At 41.3% G+C, this 19,420-nt stretch overlaps 2 protein-coding genes across 6 annotated transcripts; one reads left to right on the forward strand and one right to left on the reverse strand.

Moving 5' to 3' along the window:
• Window positions 1–943: 943 nt before the first annotated feature.
• Window positions 944–15,586, reverse strand: tmem67 (transmembrane protein 67). Of its 2 annotated transcripts, XM_085292190.1 has the most exons (28): window positions 15,342–15,584; window positions 10,922–11,010; window positions 10,716–10,806; window positions 10,292–10,391; window positions 9,904–9,967; window positions 9,715–9,786; window positions 9,538–9,600; window positions 9,128–9,282; window positions 8,931–9,039; window positions 8,672–8,758; window positions 7,981–8,046; window positions 7,737–7,890; window positions 7,249–7,369; window positions 5,637–5,742; window positions 5,405–5,461; window positions 5,190–5,288; window positions 5,002–5,100; window positions 4,639–4,725; window positions 4,426–4,525; window positions 4,203–4,342; window positions 3,968–4,108; window positions 3,759–3,839; window positions 3,558–3,674; window positions 3,356–3,472; window positions 2,013–2,120; window positions 1,790–1,892; window positions 1,560–1,702; window positions 945–1,477 (listed from the first exon to the last, which is right to left on the reverse strand). In XM_085292190.1, exons 1-28 carry the CDS (start codon window positions 15,544–15,546, stop codon window positions 1,397–1,399), a joined length of 2,955 nt encoding a protein of 984 aa, XP_085148316.1. In that variant the 5' UTR covers window positions 15,547–15,584; the 3' UTR covers window positions 945–1,396. The 2 variants fall into 2 exon arrangements, with proteins under 2 accessions (XP_085148315.1, XP_085148316.1); XM_085292189.1 differs by having other exon boundaries at window positions 944–1,477; window positions 3,558–3,839; window positions 15,342–15,586.
• On the forward strand, window positions 12,843–19,411 carry rbm12ba (RNA binding motif protein 12Ba). Of its 4 annotated transcripts, none has more exons than XM_085292192.1 (2): window positions 12,843–12,952; window positions 17,291–19,411. In XM_085292192.1, the coding sequence occupies exon 2, from the start codon at window positions 17,325–17,327 to the stop codon at window positions 19,038–19,040; it is 1,716 nt and encodes a 571-aa protein (XP_085148318.1). In that variant the 5' UTR covers window positions 12,843–12,952; window positions 17,291–17,324; the 3' UTR covers window positions 19,041–19,411. The 4 variants fall into 4 exon arrangements, with proteins under 4 accessions (XP_085148318.1, XP_085148319.1, XP_085148320.1 ...); XM_085292193.1 differs by lacking the exon at window positions 12,843–12,952 and adding an exon at window positions 16,459–16,590; XM_085292194.1 differs by lacking the exon at window positions 12,843–12,952 and adding an exon at window positions 16,486–16,507.
• The last annotated feature ends 9 nt before the right edge of the window (window positions 19,412–19,420 follow it).

Raw genomic sequence — 19,420 nt, forward strand, 5'->3', positions numbered from 1 at the left:
CGAGTGGTCCGAAAAACAGAAAACATCCAGTTCACTAGGTGAAAATGCCTTGTTGATGTCACAGGAGACTGGGCAGTCCGGTTTGAGCTGATAGGAAGACAACAGTAACTCAAAAACCACACGTTATGCAGGTATGCAGATGATAATCTATGGTATGTTGAAACTTGAAGCAGATGGGCTACCTTGGTTGGGCTATGGATGGATTTAAATTTGATGTCAGCAAGACGTTTAAAGAAAAAAAAAAAGGATTCGGTCTATTTAGCACCGCACTGCAATGCTTCTTCTTTTAAGAACACTTTGTGTATTAATGAGCCCAGTTTCTGTACTATTGAAAGAAAATTATTAATATTTTTTCTTGAGTTCAGCAGCTTGGAGGTGTTCTAATGTCTTCACAAGTCTGGAATCCAGGCAGGCCAGGTTAGTCAGTTAATCTATGGAACCACCATACTGTAAATCATGCAGTGCAGTTAAGCATTACCTTGCTGAAATATTTCCCAAATTTTTTTTCAATGCACCAAACCTCTTTGTAGGAGTTACACCACTCATCATTGATGGAGTCTTCACAGATGTAACACCATGTGTACTAATGCAATACCATACCATGGTAGCATGAACAGTGCACTGGTAGTGTGCCGGATTTGGAATATGCAACAGCAAAAGGCAATGAGAACATTCCCCACTATGCCTGAGGTAACAGAGCCAGACATATTTCAGTAAAGCATCTGCATTAAAAGGCACACAGTCAAGAAAGAAAACCAAGACAGAGAGAAATAAAAATAAAAGATTATAACTTTTTCATGCTGGCCAGTGTTTTTCTAGCTTCAGTCAGGAACCTTCCTCTATACAATTAAAATTCTGTTTGGATTTACATATATATAAACAAAAGAAAACAACCCCCCCCCCCCCCCCCCCCCCAAACACATATTTCTTATGGAATAAAATAAGGAGACTGATTTTTTAAATCTATGAGCATGTTTGATTCATCTAAAATCCAGTGGTGACATGTAATAGCGCTGCTTACTGTCAACAAGAATCCACCAACATACCCAGAGATGTTAAATATATTGTGTTATAAATAATATTGGGTTCATAAGAATATGAGCATGTACATCATCCTTTGTTTATATAGCTACCGGATACGCTACTATTCTTTACCTAAAAAATATAATAAAATTTAATAAAAAACAGGATGATTATCATGTCATAAAAAACATTTAATCATCAAAAATATGTCAAAAAATTTGAATATTTACATCAAAATCAGCAGTAAAAAACACTTATTACAGAACCACTTATTAAAATAAGTGCAAAAAGGACAGAATCTGTAAATAGTAAACATCTGTGAAAGAAATGCAGCTAATTAACAAAGATGATATCAACAATCTAGCAACGAATTTTAAATTAGGAACCTCTCATCCACCAGAGTCTTGTTGGCGAGGTTCTTCCTTCCCAAACTGTTACGCAAAAAGCGAAATATCTGTAAAGAACGAGAAGGTTGATTACTGCGAGTACTTTTTAGGCGGTGCTGAGAACATGCAGTACGGACAAAAAATACTGACCACTTGCTGCACGTATGTAAGCACAGCTGCAAGCAAAAAGCTCTGGGATCCAAGGTCGACGACACAGAAGAACAAGGTGTCAAAGATCAGCAGTGTGGCCTCGTTTCCATAATACAGCACGTTACTAAAAGTGTGCGCCTTATCTGCCACGAGAAGTGCAAACAGACATCATGTACACACACGTAGGTGGAGACAAACAAACTGAAATGTACTCTGGCCCAGACCATCACCATTGTAAAAGATGCTTTTCTCAGTGGGTTCAAGAAACTCCATCCCTATGACACTCTCAAACGTCAGCTTGTCCTTCACTATGTAGTCCATGTCAGAGTGGGCCTTTTCAAATGATACGACATAAGACAGAAATAAGCAAACTGTTCTACTAGAATCAGGTCAGATCAAACTCTGCTGCTTTTAGTTTGCTGAGTGAGTTTATTCTTGAGTGTTTGTACTAACATGGTCAATAACACATCCCAGGAAGTGGTTCATGGCTTGGTAAGCTTTGAAGTGCGGCTCGAGCGAGCTGAGCGTGGATGCGTCTGTTAGTCGTGATGGCTGGTTCCTCTGGAGGACAAGACACAATCAACTCCTTTAAAGGCACTTATGAATAAAAGTTACCAAATTGATAAAAGCTCTGAGAAAACCCCCCCAAGAAAACCACTGCTTTGACTTCATATGGTAAATGGTAAATGGCCTGTATTTATATAGCGCTTTTAATAGTCCCTAAGGACCTCAAAGCACTTTACATATCCAGTCATCCACCCATTCACACACACATTCACACACTGGTGATGGCAAGCTACGTTGTAGCCACAGCCACCCTGGGGCGCACTGACAGAGGCGAGGCTGCCGGACTCTGACCACCACCAATAGGCAACGGGTGAAGTGTCTTGCCTAAGGACACAACGACGAGACTGTCTGAGCCAGGGCTCGAACTGGCAACCTTCCGATTACAAGGCGAACTCCTAACTCTTGAGCCACGATCGTCCCACTCATAAACATTTTCATATCCAAAATGTTTATGAGTTGTACTGCAAGGACAAGACCTGAAGCTAAAATTAGTCCGTGTGATAGTTTAGTGCAACACCACAGACAGTATAAAACATGGGTGTAGCTACCATGATGTCGCCCACTTGTTTGGGGAGTCCTGTTGCCATCTTGGTGTTTTGAAACCAGATGTGGCGAGTGGGGATGGGTCTGACTATTAAATCTGATGCTCATTGGTTAACGACTTGTCATTTCCAGCTCACTGTCAATGCTAAAACACCCTTCCTGAAACTTAGAATGACTCAAAGATACAAAACAGACTGAATGTTTTAGTCAGTATGACCTGAAGTCAGTGACTGAGAACTTAACAGTGAACAGGAAAGTGTTTAGGAAGATTTGAACAGAGGGTCTATTTTACATAAACTTTTTACAACCACATCTGTCACCCCCTGGTGGCCTTACAAAAGAATGCAAGCTTAAAGTACTTCTGTGTTGGCTTCACTTTTAAACCCCGGGAACCACATTTTATATGATTTGTGTAATACCAATTTCTACTACAAGACTGTGCAGTGATATTTGTGATGCAAAGAAAAGAAGCCAAATAAATGTAAACATCAGAGCAGCTTTTCCATGGCTGTCTGTCATTACTGGTAGAGTACTGTTTAACAAGTTCCGTTCAGACAACTGCTTTAAACACTTTTACTCTCTTATTAGAGGGATAGGCAGCTGTACTGATCAGTCTGCAGACTAACAGTACCATTAAACAGAACATTCATAGCTGAGGTGCAGACATGACTGTGGTCAGGACTTACCCTGCTGATTGATTCCTGTATTTTTTTATAATGCATCCCCAGACGGCTGGTAAGAGACACCTGAAAGGTCTGGACTTCTGTGTTGGGGAGTAAACCCCTCTGAGCACACAGTGACTCCTTAAAAAAATAAATTTAAAAAAAGCATGTAAGTCAGCTGAAAACACTAGTGAGAGGTAGACTAAAAGCCTGTTGGGGTACATACGGCTTCTCTTCTCAAATTGTTGTTCATCTCCTCCATGTTTGTATCTGCATGTCCATGAACCGAACGGCCATGAATGTAGTATCCAAAGCAGCGATATGATAAGATAAACACAGAAATCTGCACAGAAACAAACACAAAAAAAATGTTTATCCAGGCCATAAAGACAGAAAAAAATGGCTTCATGCAATGCCCGCTACTTACATTACTGACTGAGCAGAGATCTACAAACTGACGGATTTTGTCCTCCACAAAGTGTGCATAAAACACAGTGAAGAAAATCACCTGTAGGGTTTAAAGGACATCTTTTAAGGGGTTCAAAGGGGTACATTTCACTGATACCTTAGGAAAGAATGAGGTGAGAATGGATGTGAAGGAAAGAAAAGTTAAGTGAGCAAATGGAGGCTGTGCACCTGCAGAAGCCCAATGCAGAGCCACAGCAAGGCTGCCACACCATAGCGCAGTGTCAGGCTGTATGAGGGGGTGTATTCTTCGGGAGATCGCTGTAAATTTGACCAGGGGTCCCTCAAGGCCAGGTTTGAGAAGCCCAGCACCTAGATAAGACAGGATGGCATGTCAGCAACAAGAATTTGAGATGTAGCAAAAGCTGCAAAATGAACAAAAGGGCCATAATTGTGGGAGATGTACCTCAAGGAAGAAAAGCACAGTCATGATCTGAAAAGTCGGACTGATCTTGCGGATTGTCTGAATCTCATTCCATTCATTGGCCACAAAGTAAGTCCTCCAGATGCTGACTGGCGAGGTGTCATGTTTTGATTCGCCACTCACTGAAACAGTAGTCAATGTGGATAATTATTTTAAGCAACTAGTCATTTACCACTTATGAAGCTAAAAGTAAGCATGTTGATACCTGGCACAGATCTATTAGTTTTAGTTCGTGGCCTCTCCCAGTCGATGAGAAATATATCAACCGTAACCTGCAGGGCCAGCTTATGGAGAAACTGGACAGCCTTGGATACAATCACACCAAATAACACATTTTCAGTATTCCAGATTGAAGCATACCATCTAGCTTTCAGCAAGGATACTGCTCATTGTTATATCTGCTCAGCTGGTGTCTAACCTTTAGAGCAAAGGCGCAGCCGATGTATGTCACAAACTGCTCCTCCTGAGCCGGCAGTGGTAACAGGACTGACACAAACTGTTGGGCCTAAGCAGACACAGACACAAATAAGTACCAGAAAGCAGCAATCACTACATCTAAATATTAACAGTGCTGATAAGGAAAGGTAGAGGAGGAAAAAAACTTGCCTTTAATGTCTACAGAGTGGAGAGAAGAAAACAAAAGCTGTTAAAAGCCATGCAAAAAGACTGAAGTGGAAAAAAAACTAGAGAAAGGAGACATTGACATTCATATTAAAGAGCTCACAAGAATAGAAATAATCCTATAAAAGAAAGACCTGCTGTTTAAGGGAATGAGACATACTTTGTAAAAGATAAGCCAGTAGAGTCCAGTTCCCACAGTGACAGCAAAGAAAACATTGGCCAGGTCACCAGCATAAAACAACAGAAACTTCACCATCGTCTGAAGAAAGACAGGAGAAACCAACATTACTTCATGTGGTTACAGCGACAGATAGTTCTGAAGTACATTAAAGGATAAAGGCACAGGACCTCCAGATCAATGAAGGAAGATGCAATCCTCCTCTTCCAGCTGATGGTCTTCAGCAGGGAATAGAGCACGGCCACCCCACCCAACACACCCAGAGCAATCTAAGCAAGAAAAAAAAATCAGAGTTGATCCTGCATCGCTTTTTGCTGTAACAGCAGCTGCATACAAGAACTCCTCCCCTGTGTTTCATCAACATTTCTTTCAAACTTTTACTCACATCTGTCTTTAAGCGAGCCTCACTCTGATCCATCTCATACTCTACAGCAAAGGTTGTCTAGAAGAACACAAATTAATTCAGTGCAAACACTCAAAAACTTGCTTCGAGATAAACAAATCAACTAATTTAGTCAAACTTAACAACTGAGATCAAGGGATTAGGTGTAATCGTCAAAATTAAGCTTTAAACGAAAGCATAATGACAACAATGTGCGAGTGTGCGACCCACTCACAGCCACAGTTTGAGTGTTGAGATCCGTGATGAGAACATCTGTGTAGGTCACAGTCATTAGAGGGGGAAACACCTTCCCTTCCTGGGTTCGTGGAACCAACTGAAACCTACCAAACACGTCTCATCAATACCAGCAAAACCAATCAATCAATCAATCAATCAATCAATCAATCAATGCTTTATTCGCCACATGCAGGTTGCCCTGCAGTGAAATGGGACCCCCCTGACCTTACACACACAACACAGACATTAAATGGGGATACAAGTCAGAGATCGGTAGCGTTACAGAAAAAACACTGAAATATACACAACAATGGGAAAGTACAAGAGGACAAAAAGAGACCTCTACTGATGCTGTGCTTCCATGGTAGGACAGCATGAGAACAGGAAACAAAAAAACTCCTCTGCACAAAAAGCACATAAATGTCCACAGCACAACTTGTGAAAGACATTACAAGCCACAGGATTGGGTGGGGGGTGAAGAGTAATCCGAAGCGAACACAGCAGCCGCCCTGCACAGCGCTACCATTCCAGCGCCGCACACAGACCCGCCGTGTTCCCACGCAGGAAACAAGCATCGAAGGCGTTTGGAAAGGGAGGGGGATGAGTGCATGTTTATCAGTGTAAGTGTATGTGTGTGCGTGTCCAGAGTTCAGCTGAGACAGTGTCCTCCGCCCTATCAGGCTAAGTAAACAGTCTGCCAGCCAACCCAGGTGGCCTTGCATTGAATGGGAAGAATAGTCAACACACAGTCATTATCTGGGAGTTTTTGTTCGGCTCCAGCCTTGGACACTCCGACACTGGTCTCTCAATCTCCCGTTGGAGAACCGCGAGCCTCCCCATGATGGTATCAAACTTCCGTTCCGTGGTGTTGTCATTCTTTTGACTCTGAGACCTCACAACTGCAGTGAGCCGTTCTGCGATGTGATCCAACTTTCGCTCAAAGATGTCATTTTGAGCAGGCCTCTCCTTGATGTATCCCAATATACGCTCAATGGTGTTATTTTGAGTCTTCACAGCAGCTGTAAGCGTCTCCAAGGTCTTAACCATGCTGCTTTCGTTGTGAGAAGTCGCGCCTCGTCCCATCGTTTCAATCCCAGCGGGCAGCCTTGGGGTGGTTTGAACAGCCGGTTCCGCTCTCTTAATTCTCCGATAAGCCAGGGCCAAACCAGCTCCAATCAGCAAGAACCCTGTTATCATGGTTCCGAATAGGCAGATATCTTCAGCGTCCTCGATCGACAGTTCCGCCAGGCACATGAGCCTCCATTTCTGCCACCCGTCCATCGTGTATCCGGCAGGAAAAGTCCCTCCAGGGCACTCGGGCTCTCCCGAGCCCAGACTTCTCGTTGAGAAAAGGGTGTCAATAGCATTCAGAGACCAGTTGATCAAATCCATAATTCTCTTTTAGGTCTTAGAGAACGACAGTGAGAGACTGTTCCAGGGAAAGTAATACACACAAGACAGGACAAGGACACAAGAGGCTAAGCAGGGAAGATAAGGGGAAGGAGGAGGAGGGAAAAAGTGCGACCGCCTTCGCCGAGAGCCAAACGAGAAACCATCATTAAGAACTCATAAAAAACATGAGTTTCCTTATTTCCACAGCGGGAGCCTACCTTATTTTAACACTGCTGGCTACACGGATGACTTTAGGCTGAGAACTTGTGCTCTTTTCTCTTCCGCTCAGGGTGTCGACGAGAAACATTCGTCGAGACAAGTACCAGTTGTTCATGCTCTCTGTATAAAAACAAAATCATTTGTCAAAGAAATGCAAGCAAAAACACACTTATAGCTGTGAAAAAGTATTTACCCCCCTCCTTCTTATTTTTTGGCTCCATATTTGTCACACTTACGTGTTTGAGGTCATCAAACAAATTTTAATCAGAAGAAGAGAACCTGAGTAAACAAAAAATAAATAAATTCTGACACAGTGCCAGGTAAGGTCGGATAGCTTTTTCCCCCCTTTAATAAACCATCATTTAAAAACTTCATTTTGTACTTACTCTGTCTTTCTTTGTTTGATTATTTTTTGTTTGATTATTGGAAACATGTAAGTGTTTGTGGGGGGCAAATGCTTTTTCACAACAGTCTATATAAATCCAACCTTGGTTGATGAATCTTCCATTGTATTGCTGGTTCTGGATCAGTGTGGGCAGGGGTAGAAGTTTTGTGTTTTCTCCTCCACCGAGGTCCAGGAAGACGTCATAGAACAATGGTTCGGGGTGGGTGGCAAACAGCTGTGCTACTGAGAGAACACACTGCGCACACACAGACAGCTTATATTACCACTCAGCATTTTAGAGAGTTTGTATTCTTTTTCTCAGTCAAGTGAAATAAAAGAAACTCACACTTTCTTTGTAAGCTGTCCCAAAGCTGAAGGCTGCTGCCCGTTTGGTTTTTGGCTGTGGACAAAGCTAAAAGAGCGAGGAGAGGAAGACGACAACATGCTTAACACGGAAAAACTCCAACTCTTTTAGTTAGGTAAGAATCACAGAATAAGTTAACAAAACTATCGGAATACTTCATGTAAAGGATAACATCATGACACAGTGATTCTGTTACACTCGATACATCGCAAGACAATAATCTGCAATACAATTAGACATCTTTACAGAGAAACAAAAACTAACATTAAAAGGCAAAAAGGGGAATATTCACTGTTTTGTTTTCTTATTAGTAATAAACTCACAAAATGTCCCAATTTACAATTACAATTTACATTCACTGGACACTTTAAATAGTCTTAATTCTTCATGGCACAGATTTGACAAGGTGCTGGAATCATCCCGTAGAGATTTTGGTCCATATTGACATGACAGCATCGCACAGTTGCTGCAAATTTATTGGCTGATAATACATGATGTGAATCTCTGGTTCCACCACATCCCAAAAGCGCTCTACTGGATTGATATCTGGTGATTGTGGAGGCCATTTGAGTACAGTGAGTTCACTGTACTCATTTGGCTCTTAAACAGCTTCTGCAAATAAGTCTAATTTTCTAAGGGGCTGTGCTGTAGAGTAGTATTCAAAGGGTTTTACCTGCAGATTTTGTCCTCCCACTTGCTCCCATCTGAGGAACTCTCCTCTGACATTGTAGACAGCAGCAAGCAGTCTAAAGTCTGTGTTCTGACAAAAAACACACACAACAAAAATGTCAATTAAAAGAACATTTACTTTTTAATTTTACATCTCAATTTAAGGTGCCAAAAAATGTTTATTTACTGCTATCATTGTCTTTCACAGTTATTTTCATTACTATTCTGTTTTAATGTAAAGAGGCTTAAATTCAAGTACTTACCTTGTTTTTACCTCTGAAGCTAAACCCAATTGGAACAGGATCAGTCTGAAGCACGCGAATGGCAACTCCTGGTTCATCCCCGTAATAAAGCCACGGCAGATTAGCTCTCCTGAAGAGTTGTGAGCATTCACTCAGGGTAAACTACAACACGATTCATTCACGTTTACAGAAAGGTCGCATAATTTATACATGATTACCAGTAAGAAATGCCTTGGGTTGAGCTCAAAGCAGCCCTGAATCTGAAGATGTTGTTGAAGAGTGCACAGGCATCTGTAGATGCACTGCTGAAAGAGTGCATGTTCATCACACACATGTTTCCAAGAGCCTGACACGCCGTCAGGTTGGAGAAGCCCTGTAGGAACACGACTTGTTTACACAGCACTGCTAAATACATCAGAATAATACCGGCACACAGCACTCGTAACAAAGCACATTACACATATTTTAAAAGCCACCTCAGGGGTTGGCTTTAAAAAAAATCTAATGATTTGTGACAAGTGACATAGTAGGGACATTGTTTATGACAATATTGGAATGTGACTTAAACTTGCTTCCCATGATTTTAGATGAAGAATTACTTATAAAATACATAAAGTCTTGGATTTACAAGGCAAGCTGAGGAAGAGGAGTAGAGGTTTTCCAGGAACCAGGCTGACTGGACACTGAACTTCTGCAAGGCGAAAAACAGATCAGAGTTTAAAAAAAAAATAAAAAAGACAAAGAAAAAAAGAACAAAAAAAAACATCAAAAAATTTACCAAGAAATCAGAGAGAAGGAGACTCACCAACTGAGAATAAGTGACAGTGGGATTGACATTGGTGGAGATGATACCAGGAGGGAAACATAAACCTCCTCCCTGGGGAGAGAGAAAAAAATAAATCACAAAACAATCACAGATGCAATCCTATAGCCTCTTAATTTAATGATGTGGGATGTTTAAGATGTCAAAAGGGTCAAGATTGTCTGGACTCACCGGGACGTTAGGAGATTTACATGCACAAGAGGTATTAACGTAGGCAGCCAGACATCTCTCACACCTAAAAGGCAATTTTAGGTATCACTCCATTTCTCACATACCATACAAGCAAGATCTGCAGTCAAGGCAGACTTTACTACAACTCAGACAGAACTAGCAGGAGTAAAAACAAATGTCTGTGCATACAAAAAGAACGCTACGTCCAGATAAACAGAATCATCTTTTTGGGATCAATATTGGACATTTTAAAATCTCTAATGCTGCCTTTCTGTGCCACAGTGGAACAGTGAAATCATCTGTTTCGTTCAAAGTACAGTCTCTGAACGAAATGAGACTGTACTTAATTAATCTCTTCAAATATGCAGATTTTAGTCAGACAAAACACCTGTCTCCATTCCTGTTTGGTACCGACAAAGCAGGACTGTCTTCATCGCACGTTTCACACCTGGCCTCTTCCAAGAGGGTTCCATTGAGATCTCTTTCCACTGAAAAACAAAAACAACCTTTCATGCAGCAAATGCACAATTATTACGGTTTTTCATTCAATTTATTAGCTTATTAGTTTGAGAGGGAGATTCCCTCTGCACAGGTTGCCAACACAGGGTCACAGACAACCATGCACATTCACATTTCATGTCTTCGGGCTGTGCGATGAAGCTAGAGAGAGCTTGCATAAGCAAAGTAAGAACACACAAACTCCACACAGAAAGGTCCCCAGCTGGACGGCAGATTCAAACCCAGTACCTTCTTCTATGACAGTACCAACGACTGTACCACTGTTTACTGCATTCCTATTACCAGTGACTCACCCAGGACATCACCAGGGGGGCACTGGCACTTTCCGTCATTACTGAGGCCGCCTGGACAGCGAATACAACCAAACCCATCTTTTGTGACGCCCTGTAAATAAAAACAGAGAACACTGTAAGAGCTCACATAACCTAAGATACAAACTATCTTACATCAAATTAAAAAACAAAACAAAAACGAAATAAAAGTGAAAAACTATACGTACCGGTTTGTTTGGGAGACATTTCTCACAAGAAATGGACGCTTTATCAGTGGTAACAGTTTTGTACCCACTCTGGCAGACACAGCTCAGTCCTGAAAACAGTAAGAAACCCAATTTAAACTTTGAGGGAACACTGGATATGTTGCGTAGCTTTCAGCTCAGAGATATTAATGCAATGACAACCCCTCCAAAATGTTTTAAACAATGTTTTAACAGTGTTTTTATGTGGTGTTTATGCTGTATTTGGTTTTTTTTTTTTTTTTTTTTTACAAGTAAAGACCAAGCGAAGAAGTGGCCCTGCCACAATGTGTCACAAAACAATGACAGGCACACATCCTTCTAGATTGGCAGGTTTAGTTGCATGTATCTCATTTTCTTCAGTCTTTTTTTGTTCTTTCTAAAGGAATTGTTTCTGCAGTTTCTGCAAACAGAATAAAGAGCAAATACACAGGATACAGGATGTGATTTCACAAGCTTTGATCTACACATCCTCTACTGAGTTTTCTTTTTTTTTTTATGAAAAAAAAGGGGATGACATTTATCTTCCCCTCTAAGCTTAATGCTATCTGTAGGCCAAACTACAACGAAATGAGAATCCAACTTTCACTGCCAGCACTCCTAAGTAGACTGATCCTGTATCCTTCTAAACCCACACTGATCCATGCATAGCTCTTCAATCAGCAGCAAACAAGTGCCAGCAGACATTTGGAGCATAAAAACTACCCCTGGCTAAGTAAATGAAAGCAATTCAGAGCAGCAGATTGTCATATTTTGTCATAACCCTGGCCGTGGCTCAGGGGGTTGGGAAGCGTATCTGTAACACGAAGGTCGCCGGTTCGATACCTGGGCTCTCTGTCCTGGTCATCATGTCCTTGGGCAAGACACTTTACCCTACCTCCTACTGGTGTTGGCCAGAGGGGCCGATGACGCAATATAGCAGCCTCGCTTCTGTCAGTCTGCCCCAGGGCAGCTGTGGCTACATGTGTAGCTGCCTCCACCAGTGTGTGAATGCGAGAGTAGTGGAATTGTAAAGCGCTTTGGGTGCCTAGAAAAGCGCTATATAAATCCAATCTATTATTATTACTGAGTGTCAAACTGATAATCTACATCAGAAATTTGTTGCACTGTTTGTTGGCTTTGAAAGTGATGGCATAACTGCACTGATGTTCAGGAGGGGCAAACACACTCGAGTGTGAAAAGATTAACCCTAACCACCCCGTCACTCACTGTATGAATCAGAAGTTAGAACTAAGTCCTTGATGCTGGATTCCTTTAAAAGCAGACAGTTTTCATAGTCTAGATAATCTGCTGTGGTCTAGTTCTCTCTTAATTTAAGTACTGTGCAAAAGTCTTGAGGGACCCCTCATTTCTTTATATTTTGCTTCCAAGGAACCAGATCTTCTTGTAATGTTTTTTTAAAAGCTGCCTTGAACAATAGTTCTTCAGTTTTTCTCAGTGTAATCCTTATACCCAACAATTTTAAGATGATTCACATATGAATCATTCAATCATAAAACCCCCCACCAAATGGTATTTCAGTCAGTGGTGTCAAAGAACTTGTGAAAATTGAAGGAATTCGGAACACAGAGAAGTACCATCAGGTACAGCAATGTCATTAATTTATTTTCTGTGGTGCCTATAACGGGAGACGAACCCAGACGTGCCTGAAAGCGAGAGCCACGTGTGAGCTACCGATGACGATTTTTAGTTAACAAAAACCTCCATGTTTTGCAAAAACAGGCAAGAAAACTGTCCCCACTAAAGCTGGAAACGACAAACTTGTTTCATCAAATGAAGCAAAAAACAAAAACAAAAAAACAAAAAAAAAACACTGCATGAGTACATAGAGGGTGTGACGGCACAGGAGGAGGAGATACGAGCAGCTGGAGATGTGCGACACAGAGTAAACAAATTACTCAACCAAGTGCTGTAGCACTCGGTAGCTTCACTTCATGTGACAGGAAGAGCAAACGACGGGTTAAAATCACTGATTCGCAGCTGGTTACAAACTCGACACAGGATACAACATCCCAGGTAGAAAATATTTCTTCAGTTTTTAAATTTTAGTATATGATAACATTGTACAGCTCCCAGAGTTACACGGTTAAGTTACTTTTGTTATTGTTAAACTAAAGTGTTGGGCAATCGTGTAATAAAGTGAAAGCACTACCCGCTATGCTCTTTTTCCTTCTTACATTTGATTTATGTGGTGACTCTATAATGCTGCTGCTGCTGGCACTTTGTGGGAAAAGATTCACACTTTCGGTTCAATGGTTTCAGTGTCTGATTTGGAAAAGGAGGGAATAAAACATTCAACATTTCTCATTGCTTCATCTTGACAAAGATGAAGCAGCAAACATCCAAGAGCTAAGAGCTTTAAATGTCCTCAAAGAAGCCTGGAGAACGTTTCCTGAAGAGTACTTAAGACATTACGAGAACGTTGGTCTAAGAAAGTTCATGGTGTGATAAAGAATAAAGGTGATCATAATAAATATTGGCCTTCATGCTGGTTAGAATTGAATAAACTCTGTTTTTGCCCTATCTGAAGTATTTTTATTTTGTGAAAGATTGAGAAACACCGTCAAAAGTGGAAAAAAAAGGACCTAACATCCAGTCTTTTTATGGTTAAAGTGATACATAGTGCTAAAACAGAGTTTATCCATATGTAATTTTGCTAATAGGGAATCCTACTTAACTCTTTCTAGAACATAATCAAGAGTAAACCTGATCAATATGATGAATGAGAAAATGTGGTTTGAGTAATAAAATGGTTTTAATGCTTGACTTTTGCCTAGATTCTGGGCACATTGTTACAACTACGGTGTGTCCTTGTCTCTCTCTATGCGAGTGAGAGCACTAAGCGGGCAGCGCGTAAAAGACAGAGAAATGTGAGTCTCTGGTCCATCATGCATGATTTTGAATAAAAGAATTATATTGAGTAAGTTGCAATTGATAAACACAGAGTCATGAAGACAAAAGGTATATTCACATGTGACAGAGCTGAAAAGAAGTAAAGCAGTTGAAGTGTCATGATATCATATGTAATTGAGCTAATGAGAAATCATGTTTGTGTACAACATAGAAAAAAAGAAAATGTAACTATCGTGATTAAGTGAGCTTGAATTTGCCTTAAATTATGTGGGTGAGAGGTCAGAGAGAACGGGAGAAACAATGGGATGGGCCTCAACAAGCAAGCCATGCTTGGTAAAGGGAGAGAAAGAAGGGGAAAAAATGGGAAGAGAGAGAGCAGGTGAAGTGCCTGACAAATGAGTATAAAAGAGGGCTCTTAGGAAGGCTGTTCTTCCTCTAGTTTCCTGCAATGGCTAGAGAAAATTAATCACTGCATCTTTTCCCATTTGACAATAGAAAAACCCCCAAAAACAAATAACAACAACAACAAAAAAACAACGATGGTCACCTTTTCCACATATACATATATCATACACCCATAAAGTTTGGGGAAAGCATTAGATGAGCACAGGCACTCTGGGATCTAGGATCAAGTGTGTAACAGGATCTTTTATTTAAGACAGTTTAATTACAACCTAAAATGTTGGAGACAAACTTAGTGAGGCAAGGCTGAGATGGTTTGGACAGAGGGTGGATAGTGGGTACAATTGACAAAGAATGCCAAATGTGGAGCCGCAGGGTAAGAGAAAAAGAAGAAGACCACAGAGGTTATTGATGGGAGAGGACATGCAGAGGATTGGTGTGACAGAGGAGGATGCAGGGACACAGTGAGATGGCGGTAGATGATCTGCTTTGGTGACCCCCTAAGGGGAGCAGCTAAAAGAAAGAAGGAAAAAGAAGTACAACTAAAATGAAGACCTATATGTTACAAAATAAGGTTGAATTGGCAATAAGATTTCTTTATGATCAAAGTAATCCACAGTAGTTGAGAATACACAGCAAACGGTAACTGTGGGAAAACGGAGGCTTCTAACATGAACGGTGCTCATGTCAGAAGCCGTCATTAGTTTGAGAATTATAAATTATAAAAGAGCCATCTATTTAGCTTCCTCTCAGATTATCACAAGTCAGAAGGCTTACAGCAAGCAGGACTCCTCTGAAAGCAGTGTTTGTGTCCTCCTGTGCTCTCCAAGCGCACCTGGCTGCTTTGTGCTCTTGTTTGAAATAATATTATTTGCATGTGATCAGCTCTGTTCAGCATTACTTGCATTTCAGCTCAAACCTGCTGTCTAACTTTACTTAACGTCAAACAGACTCCGTGCATACCTCTTTATCTCAGCAGCGTGCTAGCTCCTGAGCTCATTATTTTTGCACCGAGCACCCTAGCTTACTTTGGCTTCTTTGTGGTTAGACTTAAACTTTATTTGATTAACGGTAAGACACTTTTATTTTCAAAGTGGCGTCGTTTGCTCGATTCCGGTGATGCGGTGTGATGATGGTGAGGTTAACCGACCTGTTGTGCTCCGCCGCTGATTTGGACCGCACCTCACACACGACAAACTCGAAATATCGAAAAACTCCTCCGCGCCGCAGTCTGATGGAGTCCTGAAGGGGATGGTGAACGGCTGGCACCGCAGGACGTCGATGTACATTAAAATAAACAACGTTACAGGCACTTTGTGTCTGTTAACGACAAACTGTAGCGTCTCCGTCGCCATGGTAAACAACGTTCTCCCCTTTTTTTACCCACAGTGCTTTATGCGACGTGATGACGTGATGACGCAAATGAGTAAAAAAAACCAAAAAAAACAACAACAACCCATACCTGAAATAAAACAGTTAAATTCATTTAAAAGATTTCTATATAAAATACTTTTTTTATTTTAGGGGAAATTAATTAGTATTAATCTGACCATTAGTTTAGCTCCATTATAAATTCATAAAGTGGATTTTCTTCATATATGAGATGTAACTTTATTTTAATTTGATTGTAACTTTATTTAAATGTGTACTTAAATGTAAATGTTTCGAATTCTGTCCAGTCCGATCCCTCCCAGTGAAAACGTTAATACCTTTAGCTCTGGTCTCCTGTCTTTTGTAAGTACAATAAATCATAGCAGGTCTGACGGCAGTCTTCTAAACCTTGCCACCTCCCCTTTCACACTTGCTGCTCTACTTCACCCTGTCTGGACGCCCTTCTTTACCTCTCTTGTGCACGGTCTGTTGCTTTGGATGGTTAACCCAAAGTATTTAAACTCAGCTTTAATTTTTACACCTGCCTCCTACATTGTTCTAAATAATATAAAGTTACTTTGATCTGCTCCTTTATTCACAAGAGGCCACCACATCGGGTAGTTTAAAATAAAATAAATAAGGGTGTTTTCACCGATTTCACTGCAAATAGGCACATTGAAAACCTTCACTGCTTAAGGTACTGATAAACACAAGCTGAAGATCTAACCAGCTTTTCAGAAGAGCAAGATTTTAGAAAATACACCTATTGCAAAGTAGTAATTACTTGTTTTTGTTTGGGTTTTAACGTGTGAGTCATACGGGACTTTTGACAGGAAACATAATCTGCAGCTGCATCTTGCATTTCCACTTCCTTACACAAAGTACGTATGTTAATATATCGGCATAGACCTCAGGGGAGGAGAGACCGCATCTCTTAGTGATCAAGTAAGATTTTAAAAATCTAAAGATTTAAGTGAAACGCTTTAAAACAGGAGAGCAGCTGCACAAGCCTTACAAAGAGAGTTCAGGTAAATAACTGAAACTTACTCATTTTCAAATTCATGACGGATCAATTCTTAGTTTAGGAAACCAACACTCAAGGTATGTTTTTTTTCTAGCTTTTTATGGATAAATTACTAATTTTATTTAATAATTTGCACTTTAGTAATTTGCTGAAACCATTTTTGCTCTTATTTTATTTGGAAAAAAACAACAACAACACACACATAGAAACGGGGATATGTTTAGGCTCACAGGACATGATTGTGTTGAATCAACGAGGACACTGGAAAAAAGAGAGCTGAGGGCAATGTCATGCAGATTATTTTTGATGTACAGTGATGTACCAGTTCTCCCAGGAGTTACGCTCCCCTCCAGCAGGTGGCGGTAAGTCTATAAAAAATCAACGGGGTAAGGGGTTAAGCGGGAGAGGCGGGACAAAAGAGATTTTAAGCATGGGTCCATGACTAAAAGTTTAGTCGGGTTTACAGCAGTGACAACGCCCGCCATGCCAGCTTTTAACCAGTATCTGTTGTGAGTGGCTGTGGTGAGTATTTGTTCGGATTTCAAGGAAAGAAGAAAACGTGTTTTTCCTGCGCCTTCTCTTTTGCTTTCCACCAGCAGGACACGTGTTCTCACTGAATGTGCGTTTCGTGGTCGTATGCTAACACACAGCCCATATTTTGGCTCATTTCAGCCGTTTTCCTTCTCTCTCACTTTTTTTTAAAGGTATCTCATAACTTGGTGACCTGGTAGCAGCAAAATGACCATAATCCTGCGACTGAAAGGTCTGGATGCCAAGGCGGGTATTGAAGATATTCGGGCTTTCTTTGGCTCTGTGCGAATTCCTGATGGTGGAGTGTGCATTGTGGGAGGAAGGCTCCAAGAGGCCTTTATTGCATTCAACACAGAAAGAGAGGCCCAGCTGGCCATGCGGCTGACTGGAAATGTACTCAAAGGCTCTAAGGTGACTCTGCACATAAGCAAGATGGAAGAGCTGGAGCATAGATTAGAGACAGTTTTAAAGGAGAAGAAGAAAGCCTCCCACCATGCTGTTAGACTGCGACCACGTGCCGCTGTAAATCGCATGAGTTCAAATACTAGGCCTCGCGATAATACTGCAAGTCTTTCACCTTCTTCTACATACCCAGTTAGTCGTGCTAGTTCAAATCTATCTGTGAAGGCACAGAATGTTCATCACAGTCCTGCAGATATACAGACTTCAGATGCACAATCTCTTGATCCCAGTGCAGCCTTTCTTCTTGGGATTTGTACTGTTCTCCAAGGTCTTCAGCCAACCCACCAAAGAGATGTCCTCATCGCAGACTGTCCTGCTGCTGTAGGGAAAGAGGAGAGGACACCAGAGCAAACTCTAAACTCACAGCCAGGCTACGTCAGGCTCTTTGGTCTGCCACCCTCAACCACAAAAGATGATATCTGCCATTTTTTCAGAGGGCTGACTGTACAGGAAGCCATAGTAAATGTGAGGTTGGGATTAAACCATGGCTGCCTTGTGAAGTTTGCTACAATGCAGGATGCAAGTGCTGCTCTTAACTTTAACCAGCAATCACTGGGCCCCTTCTGCGTGGATGTTCGTGGAGCGTGTGAGAAGATATGGAATAGCGCGCTGCAGGAATGTGAAGATGCTGTTGATGTTGAGGCGATACAAGAACGCCACCAGTACCCTCTTAAAGAAAGTGTAAACCACAGGCAAAAATCTGCTTCTGTACTGCGCCCCAAGAGGAAGTCCATCAACCAGCTGCTAACTAATGGACCAAAAAAGCTAAAAGTTGACAGTGAGTCAGGAACTCCAGCTGTGGAGTACATTGTTATGGTAAGCAATCTGCCAAAAACGATGACCAAGACTGAAATAAAAGAGTTGTTTGGATGTGCAACCATTCCACACAAAAATGTACTGCATCTGCTCGACAAAGAAGGCAACAGAACAGACACTGCTTTTCTCCTTTTTAATCGAACTGAAGATTTCGACTATGCAATGAATCTCACTGGCTGCCACGTAGGCTCCAATACTATTACAGTCTCATCAATCACAAAGGAGGCAATGAGAGAAAAGATGAGCAAAATGCATCTTAAAAGTCTCAAGCATCGTCTAAAGCCCAAAGACCCAAGAACGAAACCAAATCTAAAGAGGAAATCTGGCCTAGTTGATGCCTCTGAGGGGTCACTGGGTGCGGACATGGGCCTGGAAGCTAAGACTTGCCTGTTTATAAGAAACATGCCGGCAGATGTGCAGAAAGATCAAATCAAAAGCCTTTTCAGCAAGTACAAAATAAAGAAGGACAACATTGCGTTACTGCGCAACAGTGAGGGAAGTGGCATCGGTGAGGCCGTGATTCAGTTTAAGTCAAAGAAGCTTGCTGCGCTGGCTCAGAGGCTCCACGGGAAAGACTTTCTGGGGACGAAGGTGCTTCTGACGTGCATTACCATGAGGCAGATGGAGGACATCTTGGCAAAATAAGTTTGACTATTTTTAGACAGCGCTCTAATGTGGACAGAGCTGTGCGAGACTGTTCAAAGCTTTATTCATTCATTCATTCATTTATTCATTCAAGTTTTTGACCAGTTCTGTTTGTGGCAACATTTCTTGCATGAAACATGATTCTGCTTTTCTAATACCTTCCTGTTCATAAATCATTTGTACTGTTTAAAATAAATCCTGAAATACTTTGTTGGTTTATTTATTCACCAAATACAACTGCCAATGGAAAAATCCCTGTTGGATGGAAGATGGAACTTTCAGAACCTGCACCCAAGATGAAAAGAAACCAATCGAGCTAGTTATTTGTGTCCGATACTGCACAAGGAAGGTCTCAAATACAACTTCCTAACCTAGAGGAT

The sequence above is a fragment of the Mchenga conophoros genome, linkage group LG11, assembly GCF_057382185.1.
Source record: "Mchenga conophoros isolate Kocher_MC1m ecotype Shallow Benthic linkage group LG11, M_conophoros_male_GT1.1, whole genome shotgun sequence".
Lineage (NCBI taxonomy): Eukaryota > Metazoa > Chordata > Actinopteri > Cichliformes > Cichlidae > Mchenga > Mchenga conophoros.

Bases quoted from the DNA above. Each gene is read 5' to 3' on its own strand.
- tmem67 (XM_085292189.1), bottom strand. From the start codon at position 15,546: ATGGCGACGGAGACGCTACAGTTTGTCGTTAACAGACACAAAGTGCCT. The intron at 9,601-9,714 runs GTGAGTCTCCTT...TTCGCCTTGCAG, and splicing joins CTGTCACTTATTCTCAGTTG to AAGTTCAGTGTCCAGTCAGC. The intron at 8,759-8,930 runs GTAAGTACTTGA...GTTTTTTGTCAG, and splicing joins GCTTCAGAGGTAAAAACAAG to AACACAGACTTTAGACTGCT.
- rbm12ba (XM_085292192.1), top strand. From the start codon at position 17,325: ATGACCATAATCCTGCGACTGAAAGGTCTGGATGCCAAGGCGGGTATT.